Source organism: Lycorma delicatula, chromosome 4, assembly GCF_047948215.1.
Source record: "Lycorma delicatula isolate Av1 chromosome 4, ASM4794821v1, whole genome shotgun sequence".
NCBI lineage: Eukaryota > Metazoa > Arthropoda > Insecta > Hemiptera > Fulgoridae > Lycorma > Lycorma delicatula.
Window position 1 is genome coordinate 92020242 of NC_134458.1, and position 18369 is coordinate 92038610.

At 32.4% G+C, this 18369-nt stretch overlaps 1 protein-coding gene across 2 annotated transcripts in view; it reads right to left on the reverse strand.

Moving 5' to 3' along the window:
• Window positions 1-1769: 1769 nt before the first annotated feature.
• Window positions 1770-18369, reverse strand: part of LOC142323645 (uncharacterized) — a 109956-nt gene continuing 93356 nt past the window's right edge. For both annotated transcript variants that reach the window (XM_075363651.1, XM_075363650.1), the window contains exons 8-10: window positions 17674-17824; window positions 5672-5832; window positions 1770-3401 (exon numbers count right to left, since the gene is read on the reverse strand). In XM_075363651.1, the coding sequence (XP_075219766.1) occupies window positions 3067-3401; window positions 5672-5832; window positions 17674-17824 (647 nt within the window). In that variant the 3' untranslated portion in view covers window positions 1770-3066. The remainder of the gene's footprint in view (window positions 3402-5671; window positions 5833-17673; window positions 17825-18369) is intronic.

The following is an 18369-nucleotide window of genomic DNA, read 5'->3' on the forward strand; positions in this document are numbered from 1 at the left end:
GTAGTTTTTCTTTTATGGCCTCATTTGCCTTTCTTTTGAGGTGAAAAGGAATGAATATCTTTAAATTGTTTTAAAATATCGTTGCTGTCCCTATTCTAACACAATACTCAGAAGCTATTTGTTGTTGTGTCATACTAGTATGCTCAGAAAGAGAAACAATTTTCGAATTCTTTCTTGAAGTAATTTCCATTATTATGTATTCTTCAGATAAACTTTCACAAAAAATATGATAATTGATTTTGTAATAAAAAATGAAATAAACTTTCACAAAACACTTTGTTATAAATAGTATAACATGAAAATTGCTAAGTAACCAAAGAACAATAATCTCACATTATACAGACAACTTAAAGAACAGGTATGGTCAAACAGTGTAGCAACAACATAGAAATAAACAAAAAATTCCCCTTGTTTACATTAATTTGCATGCATTTGGATTAGTTTTGGTATACTGCAGTGGAAGTGTTTCCAAGAGTCGGTGGAAAAATTCTCACTTTGTATCCTGGTGCTACTTGTAACAATATATTGCACGAGTTTGAATTTAAAATATAGGAATTGTTTGAATCACAGGCAACAAAAAAATTTTCGTTTTGATAAATTCATGAATGAGAAATAGAAACAAAGAACTCATTGAATTTGGACTGATTTCACTGTTTAAAGTTTTTTATAATAGATTAAAATTAAACTGTTCACTTTTTACTTTCATTTTATGCACAGTTACAAATTTTTTTATCTTTTATGTTCAACCTATTCACCTGCAGTATTCTAAATAGTTTAAACACTTAAAATTGACTTCCATAAAGAACCAATTTTACAGTACATTTTGATTTTTATACTTATATTGCACTATATCAATATTATGTTTAGAGATGTTTGCTATTATGTTTTGAATGCAATGAAGAAAAAATATATTATTTCAAGAGATATTTTGGGTTACCATTGGGAAAGTTTATTTGCTACTTGAGTAGGAACTGAAACAGGACCAGTGATGGCTTCCATAAATGCATTCATTCTTTTTCAATGAAATGTCAGATTTTATACTAGAATTCCAAGTTCTAGGCCACAAGTTTTCCTTTCTAACATCAGGTTATCCAACCACAATATTTCATGTAATTCAACAACTGGAAATTATACTTTATTTTAAGTGTGATATATTCTAATCAAATATTTACTACAGGTTGAAACAAAGAAAGGGTTGGGAATCACTGATGTAGACCCATGATATAACATGTTACACATATGTTATTTTATATTTTGTGAATTAAATAATTCTTATTTTACTTTGATTTAAAATTAAGAAAAACTTAATTAAACAAGAAAAAACATAACCATGTGCAGAATAAACATTTTTTCAAAACTTATGAGTGAAAGATCATATCTGTGAATACTTGTCTTATTGAACACTACTGCACTAACAAACACATTCAGACTAGAATTACAGTTTAACAGAGAAACTGATGAAACCAATAATAAAATCAAAACTCCTTCATGAATAAGGTGAAGTATCAATCATAAAGTGGTGTCTATGACAACTGATGAAAATTACACAAAATTATTACTTTTTTTTTTTAAATAACAAACAATTAAAATTTTTATTTAATGAAATTTGTTATTAACATAAAAAATGTTTTTTACTAAGTTTCTTTTACTTAAGTAAAACTGTCAGTGAATCATTTAAAAAAATGATTCATCCAGAATTTTAATGTTCAAAGAAATACTGTAAATAATATTTGAAGTATAAGGATTTAAAAATAAACTTGAAAAATGTGTAATCTAAGAAAAGATCTTAATTATTTGATTATTAATATTCATCACACACATAATTATTTACATCACAAAAAACAATATAATCTAGAATTACTTTTAAATCACATTGCAGAAAGCTATTATGTAATATAACTCTAGTACAATTGTTAATGAATTTTTCTACAAAGCTTATAAAAGATTTCAAGATCTCATCAAGAGATCAACAAAATTGCCCTTCATTTTAACAATTAAGAAATTTATTTCTCCATTACATCATGTAGAAATGTTAAAAAGATAAGATTTAAAATAAAGTTATTTGTTGATGGACATTGTGTTGTAGTCAATACATATGTTTGCTAAGCTAACAAGTTACACCCTGCATATCTTAATACAGTTGTGAGTTATCAAATTTGTTTCTGTACTTATTAAATATAGGTTTTTAAAATTTTAAAATGATTTTTGCCAAAAAACAATTACTTAAAAAGAAATAAAATTAATCTGTTTCCATGAATTTCAAAAAATAATTATTTGGATAATGAAGAAAACCACGTAGGAAGTAAACACAAGTTGCTATGCCTCAAAAATAACATTGAACTGTATCTGTTACTTCTACATTCCATACGATTCCTGACAAGCTATTGTACTTCCCACAAAAATTAATGCCGAAATTAAATCTGTGGTTCATATTCATTCATATACTCATGCTTAGGGAAAACAGGGATCGTTGTTACAAAGTAATTTAATACACAATTATGAATTAACTACAATTATTTTAGGGACTTCGTTACGCAATTATCATGTTTACATCTGACAAGAGTGCAATATGACAATGGTAAGGTTATGAATCTTGTTGGTAACGACTTTGCGTGTTTACTCGATAACGAGTGAAGTTAATTCAAAAACTGTATATCGAGCGATTTACAGTTGAATCTCTTCGTATCGTTTAGTAGTGGATCGTTAGATTGTAATATGCGTTAATGAATTAACTAGTTTATAAATTGAAGACATTTCAAATCAAATTATTATTAATGGAATTTATAATTCTGCTTTCATTTTTTAGGTAAGAAAATTTGATTAATAAAAATGTCTGTTTTATTCATGTATACATATTTGATTATTCTAATTTGCTACTATTACTGACATTAAAGGTACTGGATGATTTTACCTTAAATTACGTAAGTTTACATTTTAAGTTGTTTAAACACAGAATGAGAATATTTTTATAACTTGAGCAATAAATGTAGCTGAAAGATTTGTAATCAATCGCACAAATATTCCTGATTTAGTAATATCGTAGCATTAATTTAAAGAAAAATATATTTATTTTATGTTCTGGTAAATACTTTTCGCTACATTGGGTGATACGTATTGTCCGACTCGTTCGTACACATGATTTGAAGACGGTGCAGATCCTCCCGAAAGGTTAACCAAGAGTTTTGGTGTTTCTTGGAAATGAAAATTTATTTTTGCCGGTTCTTCGGTGTATCTGACCGATTGCTTTGATGGTATTGGTGGTGGAACGTTGGATTTTCCTAGTCTATCTTTCGCTGTTACTGTTGTCCAAGGGCAACCGTAAATTATTACTACACCTAATGCGATAGCCATGATCACTGTTGTTGCTGCTAAGATACCGACGATCCACCTCAGTCGCAAATCTATTCAAAATGAAAATAAATCGTTAGTTTCAAATGCGATTCTTGATCGTATATTACATTACATAACATAGGTGTAACTACACGTAAAGAAGAAAGTGAACTACACTATCTTTTGTTTCTACTATGGAAAATGAAGAAAACGAATTAGGACAGATCTTAAGATTAAAAATATTGTAATTTAACAAAAAAAGAAATTAATAATTTCGGTAATTTTTTATTTGAGAAAATGATTGAGATGTGCAAATACCAACTAAACAAAAGATTTCTATTGTTGCGAGACATCAAATGGCATCAACAAATTCATTAAACAATTATTCTGGTGGATGTCTTACTCAACTGATTCGTAATTTTAAGTGCTTTATCTTCTTTCTTGTTTAATTTTATGCAATAATATTTCACATAAAACTAGCAACTTTAAATTTCGTATTCACCGATCTAAAGCTCTACTGAATTAGTATGGGAGGTATTAAGATAGTTTTGTTTACCTGGTACTTTAAGTCTACCATTCTACTTCTACACCCCGGCTTCGTGGGCACATTTAATCTCGTATTTTTATCTTATCCAGTTACCTAAATCTCCGTCCTAAGAAAAATAATCCAGCTTTATTTTTAAATTTGCTTATGCTTCGGTAGTAATCATTTTGTGAATTTTTGTTTTGTAATCTACGTTTGTAAATAGTTAGTCGAATATTAGTAACAAGTCCTATAAACGACCTAACTGATAGGATTAATAATTAAAACATGAAACCCATTGTAAAACGTAAGTAAACGAACCGATTAGAGAGTAGTGACGGAAAAGTCAGAAATATGTTAGTTTTAAAAAATAATTATCGCAGTATTACCTTTAAAAAAATATGGGAATATGGTGGCGTGTAATATCGATCTAGTACATATATAGTGTTTTTAACAGATTTATTTTCAGAGCTGAAGAACTTAGTCCAATAATAACCGAGTCGAGTGTGGTTTATGTAAGCGGAATGAGTTTTAGTGATTTTTCCAACTATTCTTGGATTCATTATAATATTTGATTTTATGAATTTTACTAGCTGCAGGGTGTACCTACGGCACGCCTCCGCAGCTAGGCCCTCCGGGCGGGTTGCCCTGGCGGGTGGCGTCTCGGAATGGGATTATTAGGTGTCCAAAATTGATTATCTCTTGTGCAAAAATGTTTTTTTTGAATGATGAAAATTGATCAAGGAAAAGTGAAAAATTATCAGCAAATGTTCCCAATTAAATTTGGTTAAGATCGGTGTAGGCATCTTTTAAAGATTGCACACTCTCAACATCTTTATTAAGATCTATAATATCCATATGTAAATTTACTCAATACGAGAGCTGGAAGCTTAAATATAAATTAAATTTATTTATTTATTATTTACATATTATATTCACTTTACGAAACAAATTATTGTAATACGAAACTAACCTTCCTTCATACAATAACAAAAGAGAAGTCGGTTTCAAAATCAATAATCACTAAGGAGGATATATAGGATTCAAAATTGTTTTAATTTTTATTATCGTTTACCATTTGATTTGACCCACATGTTTTGCCTATATTTATGTTTAATTGTAACTAAAAGGCCAAAAAAAAATTCATATATATCAGATTCCAGATAGATGATCGGTAGTATTCTCAGTATCGATTTATTTTTATCGAAAATAGCTGTTTTAAGATCTGCTACGATACTGAATGAATGAATAACGGTAGTAAAATTTATTTTATAATTTTTATTACTTTTCTTATTTATTGTTTATAAACATTTAAGAAAAAATCTCATAATTTTTTTTACGGGCAATATATTCAGTCATGTAAGCATGTTCCTTCGTTTTGCTCTTATTTGTTGATGTTCCTTCTTCTTACTTATTGTTTATAAACATTTAAGAAAAAAAAATCATATGATTTTTTTGTGAGCAGTATGTTCGATCATGTAAGCATGTTCTCAGTTAAGTGAGACGGAAAGATAGACAGACACCCATCCAAATGCCCTCTAGTAGGGTAGGATATAATAATGTTATTTTAAACAAAAAAAAGTATTTTTCTTAAAAATGTCTATCATCGGTAGTCAGTTAATTGCATAATGATTAAAAATAATTTATCGAAAATATTGTGATCGTATCGTAGTGTATTAGACTGTTTGAAACAGAATTTCGCAATTGTAGTTGTACATTTTTCTAGTACTGAAGTCGCTAAAATATTACATTTAAAAAAATGATCACCGATTTCCTAATTATGTTTCAATGAAAAATTTTAATTTTTTTTTTACTTACTGTGTGGATTACTAAGTACTAAAAATTCAGCCTCTCCCAAATTCCATGTTCCGTTTTCGGTGTCAACAGTATATAAGCATTGCCAAACACCTAGATCTGATGTCTGAGAATGAAATTCTAGTATGCATTCACCGTTGCTTTTGTCAAAATATTCATTGTAACTATAAAGGACAAAAAACAATCACTATTGTAAGATATACATTAAATGAATTATAATGTTTTTAATATAATTTTTAAAAAATATTAAAGCAAGTTTTTTACAGTTGTTCCACGCTTATTTTATTTAAATTTTTTAAAAGTTATATTGTTTCTTAGATTTTAGCAAGAGTAGCTATTTCAACAAGTTAGACTTTTTTGCACTTCCGGGTAAGAAAATCGAGTATGAACAGTTTCATAAGCAGAGTTACCACTCTACCGAGGACCAATAAAATGGCTGAATACTAGAATTAGAAAGTCCAGTCTGAGCTGTGGCACCTTGCCACAGCTCAGACTGGATTTCTATTCGCGGTAGCTTAACTACCTTTCCAGAACCTCAACTGATTCTTACTTTTGACACAGAAAGTATTTTACTCGTATTTTTATAAAAATAAAACCGTCCATCAGATTTCGAAAAAACTATATTACAATTTAGAGAATTGTATGCTGCGTTTGAAAATGTTAAACGTTAATTTTTTTTAGATATTTTAAGATATATTATTACAGTGACAACAAAAAAGTTACAGCATTTACCTTTCTTGGAAACCTTGAATTTGATCGCTTATTGCAAAAAATCCGGATCAAATGCCTTCAAGTTTTTATTCAAGTTAGCGCAGTTCATTAACTTATGACGAATTTCCAAATTGATATCTTTAACCGATTTTGAGTTATTATTCGATTGTAAAGCCGTGTTATCTTTGGATTTATACGACGTCCAAACAAGAGACAAGGTTCCTTATTTTAAATTGATGAAAATAATATTTGATAAACGTAATGGTATATAATACCAATAATTTGTATTTTTTATTTATTAATAATTCATTGCTTCAGGATGAGACTGACTGAGCTGGGAAATCCTAATACTCGTTTTATAATGTTTCATAAGTACTGCTTATTTGTTTTTTGATTATAATTTTCCGAACTATAATTTGTTTCACAAAAGCGTGCAGCAACCAACATATAACAATATGAAGATTCTAATTTAATTTAGCGCAATCCATCCCAGAAAAAATACTTCTCTTTTAATATAAAAATGAAGTAAAAATAACTTTATTATTAGAGAATAAGAGATTAGAAAGTTGTGATAAAATTATATATTTATCTTAAAAATAAAAAGTTTAAGAAAGTACGTCGCCAGAAAGAAATATTTGTTACCTCAATGTATTTCTTCAATGCCTGATAAACTGCTATCTGTTGAACTATTGTCATCGTTTCCCAATTCTATCACAATATCTTCAATAATATTTTCATATAAAGTGCCTTTGTTTTTTTCTTCTTTAATTACATGTTAAATAAAATTTTTCCAGGGATTTGCATCTACTCTATCAAAACTTTTTATCAAGAGATTTTTTACAAGTGTTGTGTTATTACTTCCAATTAGCCTTTCGCTTGTGCCCATATCTGTTCAGTCAGGTTAAAATTGCAGTGGTATGGAGAAAGACGCAATACGACACAATCTTTTAATTTTGCTATTTCATGTACTTTATAATGAATATATTTTTAACAGATTTTATTAATCTTTTAAGTTCTACTTTTAACATGGCTTCGGTGTATGCGGTTTTCTTTTATTTTAACCATTCGGTAATTTCCGATTTTCAGGTCGAATCGTTTGGAATTTTTTCAGTTTTCAGGCAACAGAACGGCGCATTATTCATTAGTATGATGAATCCTTTAGCAACAATTTCGAAAATTGTTTTTAAACCACTGCATAAAATTGTCACTATTCATTTTTTCGTGATACTCTTAGGAAGATCTGGATTCAAATACATATAAACCACTGTTCATCTACATAATAAATTCTTATCCTCTTCACGAAATCGCTTAATTTCTCTTAAATATCACCTACGCCATAGAATAATATTTTCGCATTCAATCACTAAAGAATTGTTTTTTCTTATGTGGGCATCGACTTCTAAGGTGATTAGCCTTCGTCACATTCTTTAAAATAGAGTTAAATTCATCTGCAGGTTCGTCAGATGTAAGGATGTAAAGGGCACTTACATTTCATTTAAAAACACTAAAATAACATAACATGTAATATTTAAATACACTTACAACACACACTAATAACACTTACAGGGTGTAAAGGGCCCTTACTCTTACATAAAAACACAACGAAAAAAATTAAAAACATTACATCTTAAAAAATAAATAAAATGGAGTCTTGACAATTCAGTGAAGCCTAAATAAAATCCATGTTCGTACAAAAGCTACTTCACATACACAGTGGCGGCTCGTAGCTAAAATTAGTGGGGGTGCTGCTCCGGAGAATTTATAAAAATAATAAAATTTCAATACAGATAATATTTTTTACTGTTATCAGATAACTTAATAAATGTCCGCTTAAAAGCACTATAGTCCAATGGTGCTTAATTTAAATATGTATGTACACAGAAACAAATACATAATTAGTTTTTACTAATTACTTTCTCTTTCGCTCTACCAGCGTGTTTTTGGACAGATTTGGCAATCAAAGAGCCCTTGCTTTCCGTCATCTTCTGATCACTACTGAAAAAACAACTAAACCGCTTTCATATTCCTTCCACCGACTGAACTAGAAAAGGGAACAGACAAGGAAAGTTCCATACACACGCGGAGTAATGCGGGAGCGACAGTGCTCTCTCTCCTTCACTGCCTCACGTACAGCTTTCTATGTGTGCATGCGCACAACAGTCAAACACTACGCCGCTGGAATTGTGAAGCGCACAGTTCCATATAAAAAGTTTTGTATCTTCCATAAGCTGGGAGGATGGCTACTGACATTAAGCTTAAGGATTACATATTGTACATGTATAAAGAAAGAATTAAAGAAAAAAGAACTCATTATATTAAATGTTATCGATAATATCAAGTGGAAATAGGGGGTGCTGCAGTTCCACAGTGCCTATACGTGAGCCGCCACTGTCACAGAGAATTCTTAAGCAAAGAATTATTTTCTGGATATGAAACGAAATTTCATCAAATTTTAAAACACGATGGAATGTACTTCTAGAAAAATTCGGCAGTTCAAAATCGCTACTCACGGTATTTAATATTTTGTTGGAGTTAGAAAGCTTGTTATTGATATAAAACGAATGAACTTTTTTCTGAAAGCAGTTTTAGTTAAATCATCCAACCTTTCAATCGTTTTCACACGCTTTCGAGTCTTTTTATGGCTAACATGTTTACCATCAATTTTGGGTTTCTCTATTATATTAAAAATTGTTCTTTCGCTAACGCCTATTGCACTACATGCTTTCCGAGCAATTTCTGACTCCAGTTTCAGGGTTATCTTGTTTTAAGGTTATATATACGTTGCGGATTATTTTTTTTCGGTACTACACAAGGGTTATCCCGGTTTATATTTTCACGACACAATCACTCATTGTTACAACCCAACTGGCACAAAAACACAGGTTAAATTAAAATTATTGAAAATAACACTGTTATAACAATGAACTATTAAACTGTATCGCACCGTATGGAATAACACTATAACACAGACTGAAATACTTTATTTCACTGAAACGTATAATGGTGTGAAGCATTACAGATGATGTTATCGCTATTAAACAGAGACGATAACAAAGATTCAACAAGATTTTTAATCGCTTATCATCGGCATGCCACGGCGCCAGCCAAGTGATAGCTTACAGTACATTACTGTACGCATAAAATCGTAATTAAAAGAAAAAAATAACATTAGGCTTATTCAGAAACCCAGTATTCTGCAATACAGTGTGTTTAACTATTTTCATAAATAGCTAAACTTCTCTCCACAATTAAAATTTATTATCAGTTTGTTTAATTTCAGACAATAATCTCTTTAAAAATATTTAGCGTACCTATAAAAATTTCTTACTGTATGCAATACAAAAACGAATAGTTTATACTTGTATTATGCACTTATAATGGGTATTATTGTTGATGCTTATTATAATAATCATTAAATTTTTGGTCTATACCCTACAAATTATAATAATTTATTAATAGCTTAGTCATTTTACACGTATTCATAGAATAGCTAAGTAATTTTTGTATCGCATTGTTTACTAATATTCAATACTAATGTTTATTTTTAATTTGCACTAAACTGATTTAATTCAGTTCTTGACGTGTCCCGGTAGGAATGGTGTAGTTGTTTCCTTCTGTAATGTCTGGTTGTTACACTCACAGGAAGAAGTTACCAAAAATTATAAAGTTAGGTTATCCTGCACTCTGATTACAGTGGTGCTGGACCTGTCAGTGTTTGTGTGTATTAATGAATTCGTATGTTTTTTCGTTTTTTATCTGTGATTTTTTTTGCAATGGCAGAATCTACATAAATATCATTTTATGATATTTGGTTTGGTTATGATTTTTACGGTTGGACATGATTAATTGGTTAGAAAAGAACAATATAACGTTTAATAAAGTGATGTTAAAACCACAAGTGTATGACATAATTGAATCACACAGAAATTCAAAAATAAAGTACAATTTGAAGAACTATTAAAAAAAACATGGACGTCAGGTTCTGCGGCTTCCCCTTTACATCCCGATTTAAATCTGATCGAGATGGTATGGTCGGGTCTGAAAAGATATGTCGGTAGTAATAACACAACATTTTTAAAGTCAGATATTAAAAATTTAGCTGAGGAAAAAATGAATAAGCATGATTGGAAACCATATTGCAAACATATAAAAAAAGTTGAAACCGAGTATAAAAAGATGGAACCGCTAATCGATGTAACGAATAAAATTATTATACATTTATCTAGACAGTGGTAGTGAAAGTGACTGTTCCGATAAAGACAGAGAAGACTGTGAACTTGCACAGGAACTGGACATAAATGCAAATTTCAAGTAAGTCTTAATAATAGTAGTAGTACAACTAACAATGAAAACAATCGTCCAAAAAAAAATTACAATAATAATTGTACATCTAATTTAATATAATTACGGATACAATATACATAAAAATACTGGTTAGTTTTTTTAGTTTAAAAATACACCTAAATTAAAATTCTTGTTTTTTCAATCTTTATTAATTGAATTATTAATAATAATTACGTAATAATGAATTAGAAGTGATAACACATGAAAACGATAATAAATCAAACGTGCATAAATAAAAGTACAACGATTATTACTGTTGTAGATGGATGAAAATGTTTTCAGGTTCGGTAGTAATGCAGTTTCGACTTTCTCCGACTAAAGCTTTTATTTTCATTGTACACACTATATATATGTGTGTGTGTGTGTGTGTGTGTGTGTGTGTGTGTGTATGTGTATCGCACTGTTTGCCTCATATCTCTTTTCTGTTTTCTTTTTCCTGTTTAGCCTCCGGTAATTACCCGTTCAGATAATACTTCAGAGGATGAATGAGGATGATATGTATGAGTGTAAATGAAGTGTACAATGAAGTCTTGTACAATCTCAGTTCAAATATTCCTAAGATGTGTGGTTAATTGAAACCCAACCATCAAAGAACACCGGTATCCACGATCTAGTATTCAAATCCGTGTAAAAATTACTGAATTTACTAGGACTAGAACGTTGGAACTCTCGACTTCCAAATCAGCTGATTTGAGAAGATACGTTCACCACTAGACCAACCCGATGGGTTGCCTCATATCTCTGGATTGACCCAACCGACTTTCTTCAAATTTGGCTTAAATATTTCTATACGTTGGGCATTGATCATATTAATTTTTGTTCAAAATTCGTTAACGGGGCGAGGGATATCGTAAAAAAAACAAATTCGACTTTCTTCGGAGGCATTTTAGAGAAAACTTTATTAAGGTAGATTTGTTACCTACAATGCATAAATAAATAATCCAAAAAACCTTTTTTTCAGAAAATCAACCCCGACCTCTTAAAAATGAAATAATTTTTTTTCGTTTTTTCGCTTTATCTTTCGTCAGTTTAAATAGTTTTTTTTTAAAGCTACCAAGAAATGTTTACAATTTTATAAATTTCAGACCCCAAACCTAAAATCCAAGAAGGTTTTTTTGAAAATTTTTCTTTTTCTTATTTTAGGTTTATTGAAAGGGGTGTTAGATTTAGAGAAAACTTTACTTAAACACATTTATTAACCTTAAGCTTTACATAAATATTTTTGGAAACTTTTTTCTTAAAATTTATTCTCCACCTCCTCCTGGCCGAAAATATTAAAATTCAATTTTTTAGAATTTTTTGCCACAAAGAGATTACTTAAAAAGGAATAAAATGAATCCATACCTCCAACCGATGAGGTCCATAAGTCATCGGTTGGGAGTTTTTAACCCCCACCTGATCGGCTTGGCACGAAGCCCGCTAGCGTCAGGAGGCGTAGCGGTGAAGACGGAGCCGGACGAGCGTGCTCGGGGAGAATCGCCTCGGCCGCAAGATGACCGACGCTGACCCAACACTGCGGGGCTACCACTGCCACGCTGTAGTGGGGACCCGATTACCACTGAGGGGAAGCTCAGTCCGATTCCAATGGACGAGCCACAACTCCCGTACTATAACCCATCGAGCCGAGCCGACATCGCTGGAAACCAACGACCGGACTCAACAGACCCTCTCTGGGCTACCTCATCTAACGCACAAACAGCCCTTTTCAGGGCCACCATTACAGAAATTCAAACAACCTTTTTCAGGGTTACCACAAGGTTCATAAGATATCACGTGCCGTCGGAGCAATTCGGCGACAATATATATATATATATATATATAAAATTTTTCTAACATAGCACCGTTGGTAAATATAATTATTATATTTAATATGAACTACTTACCAATAAATTAATCGTTTCCCTCAAGCGCTTTCGGCTGTTCTGCCATCTTCAGGAGAGTTATAATTTATGATTGAAATATATAAAAGTATAAAATTTACGTATTTAAATTATATACATAGCAATTGATCGTCATTTTGTAACAGTTAAATTTTTTAGTCAAAGTAACTACTTCCGTATTGTAATAGTATCACAATTGTTAACAATTATTAGTATAGCAGATAACAACTGCGATACTATTTCAATACGGGCGTAGTTACTTTGACTTAAGACTTTAACTTTTACAAAATGACGATCAGTTGTTATGTATATAATATAAATACCTGAATTTTATACTTTTATATATTTCAGTCATAAATTATAACCCTCCTGAAGATGGCATAATAGCCGAAAGCGCTTGAGGGAAACGATTAATATTTTGGTATATTTATATTTAATTATACACTATTTCCTCGGTATCTACTAATGATGATTGTTTAAGAATTGAAAAGGTCATCTAGCTTCAGATTTTAATAACATTTTTTAGAAACGGTTTTTGGGTGTTTTCTTATTTTCCGATTTATTTCAATAACTACTAACATAGCTTTTTATTAATGTAATTAAAAAGTGAAAATAATTTTTTTTTAATGAAGCTTTTAATAATATCGTATATAACAAAAAAAATCTTTTAATAATTTCAATTTTACTAAGTTGTTAAAAAAGGAAAATGTCAAATTGTGGTTTTGAGCGAAGTTATGTATCTGTTTAAAATTTGTGAAGATGGCTGTCTTGAACTACATGTTAACACTTTTAACGCACTGTAATGAGATAGTATGCAATATTTATTTAGCAGATAAATATGTGATCTCTTTAGACATATTATAACTATTACTTTTTGGTTAGGGATGATGAACTTTGCTGAATTTCAGTTTAGTCAATAAAACTGAAATGAAATACTTGTTTATTAAAAGGTCACTTTTATAAAATAATCCATCCCTTTCCTCAGTTAAAATGTTAAATGGATTTAATATATTATGTCTATACTTTTACTTTCCCGGGTGCAATTCTATTATTGCTGTAGCAGTTTAGCTATAAAGAGAAAGAATAGCGATCGGCTAAAATTTTGGGCGTCGGTTTTTCAAATGCAAATATCGATGTTTCAAGATTCCCTTAGTTCAAAAAAAACATTAAAAAGATGATAGAAATTTCCGGAAGATGTATGTAAGTACGTATACGTACATTGGCCTTAATTTTAATTAATATCTCCAGACTGGTGCAACACAGTTCTTCGAAAATGGCGCATAAAAGCTCTATTATGAGGGATTGATACTATTAAATTTTGGATAAAATTAAAAAAAGGGGAGAGTTAATTTTTAATTTTTTTCATAGTCAGTAGAAATTTGAGCTTTAGTACGATGAAAGTAACTAACTATTAAGCAATTTAAAAATCCAAGGATTTTTAAATAGATTGGATTTAGGGGTGATATTCAACGTTATTTCTGCACAGTTTTTACCTCATATCTCGAAACTCCGTTTATCAAAAAACTTGAAATTTGACACAAATATATATATATATATATATATATATATATATATATATATATATATACAGGGTCATCATAAAAGAATGGTGCGGTTTTGAACATAGTTTAAATTAAAACAAAATTACTTGCTGTTTATGTTTTTTTTTCAAATTCGTCGTCTCAAACATTTTTTTACATAATTAATCAATTTCAATATGTGCGCCCTTAGTCGCTCGACAAATGTCCAAACGATACTCAACTTCTCTCCAAACATTGGTTAACATTTCTTCGTTAATGGTTGTCATTGCTTCATTAACCCAGTTTTTTAAGTGGTTTAGGTCGCGAATTTTTTGTGTATAAAACAACGCTTTTGATGTACCCCCACAAGAAAAAGTCGCAAGGTGTCAGGTCTGGACTCCTTTGAGGCCAAAGTATGGGTCCTTGCCGGCCTATCCATCGATCTCCAAATTTTTCGTTCAAAGCGTCCCTGACCAATGCATTGAAGTGCGGGGGAGCACCATCTTGTTGGAAATGAAGTTGATGAATGTTTTCGAATTCATCCAGCTGAGGAAAGCAATAATTGGTTAACATGTCAAGATTAACATGTTAACATGTCAAGAACTCCATTAATTGTTTTTTCAGCAAAGCAGAAAGGCTCTATTACACGATATTTCATCACACCACACCAAACATTAACTTTAGGCGAATCGCGTTGTTTCTCAATAATTGCGTGTGGGTTTTCAGAGCCCCAAATTCGTGAATTGTGTCTGTTGACACATCCATTCACATGGAATGTAGCTTCGTCAGTAAAAATTATATCATCTAAAAATGATTCGTTTTCACTTATTCTGTCCAACATTTGAACTGCGAAATTGTAACGTTTTACACCATCAACGGGTTTCAATTCCTGCAGAATCTGGATTTTATAAGCGTGTAATTTCAGTTTTTTATGTAAAACTTTGTGAGCTGTTGATTTTGGAATACCTAATTCGACGGGAGATGGACTTCCCAGGACTTCTAATTGCCGATTGTCTAATTAGTTCAGCCGTTTCGTCTCGTACACTTGGTCTGCCGGTTGATTTCTGTTTCTTAACTGATCCAGTTTCTTCGAATCGTTTGAACCAACGTGTTATGTTATTTTATGTAATTACTGAAACCGCACCATTCTTTTATGATAACCCTGTATATATATCCCAGCTTTGGCCTGATCTTTTACACCATGGACAAGGGGATGTAATGGTAACCACATTTTATTTTTATTTTTTTTGTATACTAAAAAAAAAGATTACTCTCCTCCTAATCGCATACTGGGCTGGATTCGGAACAGTACGGTCAGAATCAAAAGAGGTAGGACCTAAAGCCCCCATGGCCCATCAAGAACTGACTCAAACAATAATCGAGCGAGCCATGGGATCTCTCTAGCCATCGCTTGATATCAATCAGGAGTTGGTGTGTCCACCGTCCTTTATCGTCATCGTCCCACCACCTCTGCCAGCAATTCGTAGTTTCATCTATCAGAGCCACAGACTGCCTCCTCTTTTCGGTTGGTGTTAAAGGCCTCCGTTCGCACAACCTTCGTCTGTGCTCTATGGCAAAATCAATTGGGGAAAGGCCCGCCAGTATCTTCGCAACCGCCCTGGAGACCGTTCTATGCCCAGACACCACATGGAGTCAGCATCTCCTGTGCAGGGCCTCCAGAACACCCCTACATCTGGCATACTTTGTGACCGCCCCCACACCTCCACACCATAAAGGAGAGTGGAGAGGGTCACACCAACAAACAGTCTCCGCCTCAGACCAGAGTTGTCTGGTCCGTTGTGATTAGGCAGCAGGCCGGCAACCATCCTCAGTGCCCTGTTCGCCTTCCCGCTGGCCTCGATAGCATGGGCGCCAAAGCGCAGCCGGGCGTCAATCCAGACCCCCAGATACTTAACTGCCGGTCTGGAGGCAATTCTATGACCCTCCAAGGTCAATGTCAGTAAAGGTGCCGCTTGATTACTCTTATGATTATTATTATTCTTATGATTACTCTGATTATTCTTTGCCTTGGTGTTGTGTGGGGCCATCCGCAGCCCGACACTACGCATCCACTCGCTAATTATGCCATAAGCACTAAGAATCTTATCTCTAGTCTGGTAGTCGCCTCCACAACAATAGCGAGGTCATCAACATATCCAACTAGGTTGACCTTTGGGGGAAGCGATAAGCGGAAAATCGCATCATAGACCAGATTCCATAGGGTCGGTCCAAGGACCGACCCCTACAGGACTCTTCTGTTCACAGCACGTTCTAGTTCGTAGTCCTCCGCATGACAAAACAGTCGTCGACCTGTAAGATATGACGATACTATCCTGACGAGATAACCCGGAATCTCAATCGTAGTGAGTGCCTGCATAACAACAGAGTGTGTAATGCTGTTGAAAGCATTTTCAACATCCACTGTGATCAGTACGCAGTCGTTTGATTCGAGCTACCCCGTTCAATTCGGTCGGCCATAGTACAAACAGCGGGGTCATCGTCTAGCGCACACCTGCCCCTACTGAAGCAAGCAAATATACTTGCTATATATATTTGCTACTGACTAGCAAATAAACCGCCCGCCTCATCCACTGCACTATGCACTAGTCAATTCCTTCTGAATCATTCTTTCGAATAATTTTGCCAAGGTGTCTATCATTGCTAATGGTCTGAAAGACAATGTGAAGTTGGGATCCTTCCCCGGCTTAGGGATCAATATAAGCCTCTGTCTGCGCCACATCTCATGAAATACACCCTCCCTGAGACAGGAGTTATAGACCTTCAGCAGAATCTCTGGCGCAGTTCGAGCCGCTGCCCTCACCACCAGGTTCGGGAGAAGGTAGTTCACTAAGTGGGCAACCTTATCCTCCACAGTAATGACATCACCAATGCCCCATAGGTCAAATGTCCTTGTAAGTGTCGCTGGTCTAGTCCCCTGGTACTCGAACCCCTCATTCCAGTCCATCTAGGATCTCCAGGCTCACCGCCAGTGAGGACCATGGTGATAGCCTGATAATCACTGGCCATGTATCTTGCCATATAAGTCCGGGGTGGCAAATGTCACATCGACCACCGACCCAATGGCTCCCCTCCTAAAAGTAAGTGCACCTTCAGAGTTCAGGCAGACCAAATCATGCTTGGCAGCAACTTCCGCTAACAGTCTGCAGCCCTTGTATGTTAACATTATTATATTTCTAAGTGATTGGTGAAGAGATGGCACAAAATGTTTGGTGGTTTAGGTTAAAGATATCTTAATTCAGGAATCTTAAAAACTCTTGCATTAAAGCTTCCTTCAGCTTATTGGTAGGAGTCCTACATCTTATATAATATTACCTTCAATAAACATTTCTGTATTTGCAGTAATAAAAACGTTTTTATGTATAATTTTTGGAAAAAATAAAAGCATGAGAGTTTGTATAGTCTTTTAGCCCTTATAGATTAGTTCTGTGAATTACTTTATTCTCAATTTGAATTTCTTTGATTTTATTTTAGATAATTATTATAATTCTTAAATTAAAACTTAAAATTATTATATAAAATATCTTTTTACCTGTTGGTAGAGTTAAGTAGAGAGATATTAATTTTTGATGGATGTAACCAGTGGCAACTGATAATAGATAATGGAAGTTGTGTTTCTAGATGGCATGCTAGACTTAATTGGTTATTTATTTCAGATATCCAAAAACTTGTTACAATATTCTCTGAAATCAAAATTTTCACCAAAGAGGTTTTGGAGTTCTTGTTTGTTTTAATATTTTTTTTTGTATAATTCACAAAAAAATAACAATAAATTAATAAAATTACTTTATTTAGGTGAAATTTTATAAAGATAGTTTTAATTAGTTTAATTTATTATCATACTTTAATTGTTTTAGAATTACTGATAGTCACCATTAGTATTTTCAAATACCTCTCAAAAATTTACAAATAAATGTTATTCATGTCTCATTTTTTATGTTTGCCTGTAAATAATATTTATGCATTTAATTTTCTATTTAATTTCTGGTATTTTAGTAAAGACTCAGATATTAGTTTTCTTACAGATAGATGATAAGCGTATTTCATCTGGATGAAATCATAATATCATATATATCTATTTTTTCATTCTGTTGGTTAATCTTTAGTAGCGCTTAGAAGCAGTAATTGCATGGTTGCTAACCAGTAGAGAGTTCAGGCAGAATTAACAGTAAAAAAGAAACTGTATCCACAGTTTAACAGTGATGATCTTATTACAACCAATATTTTA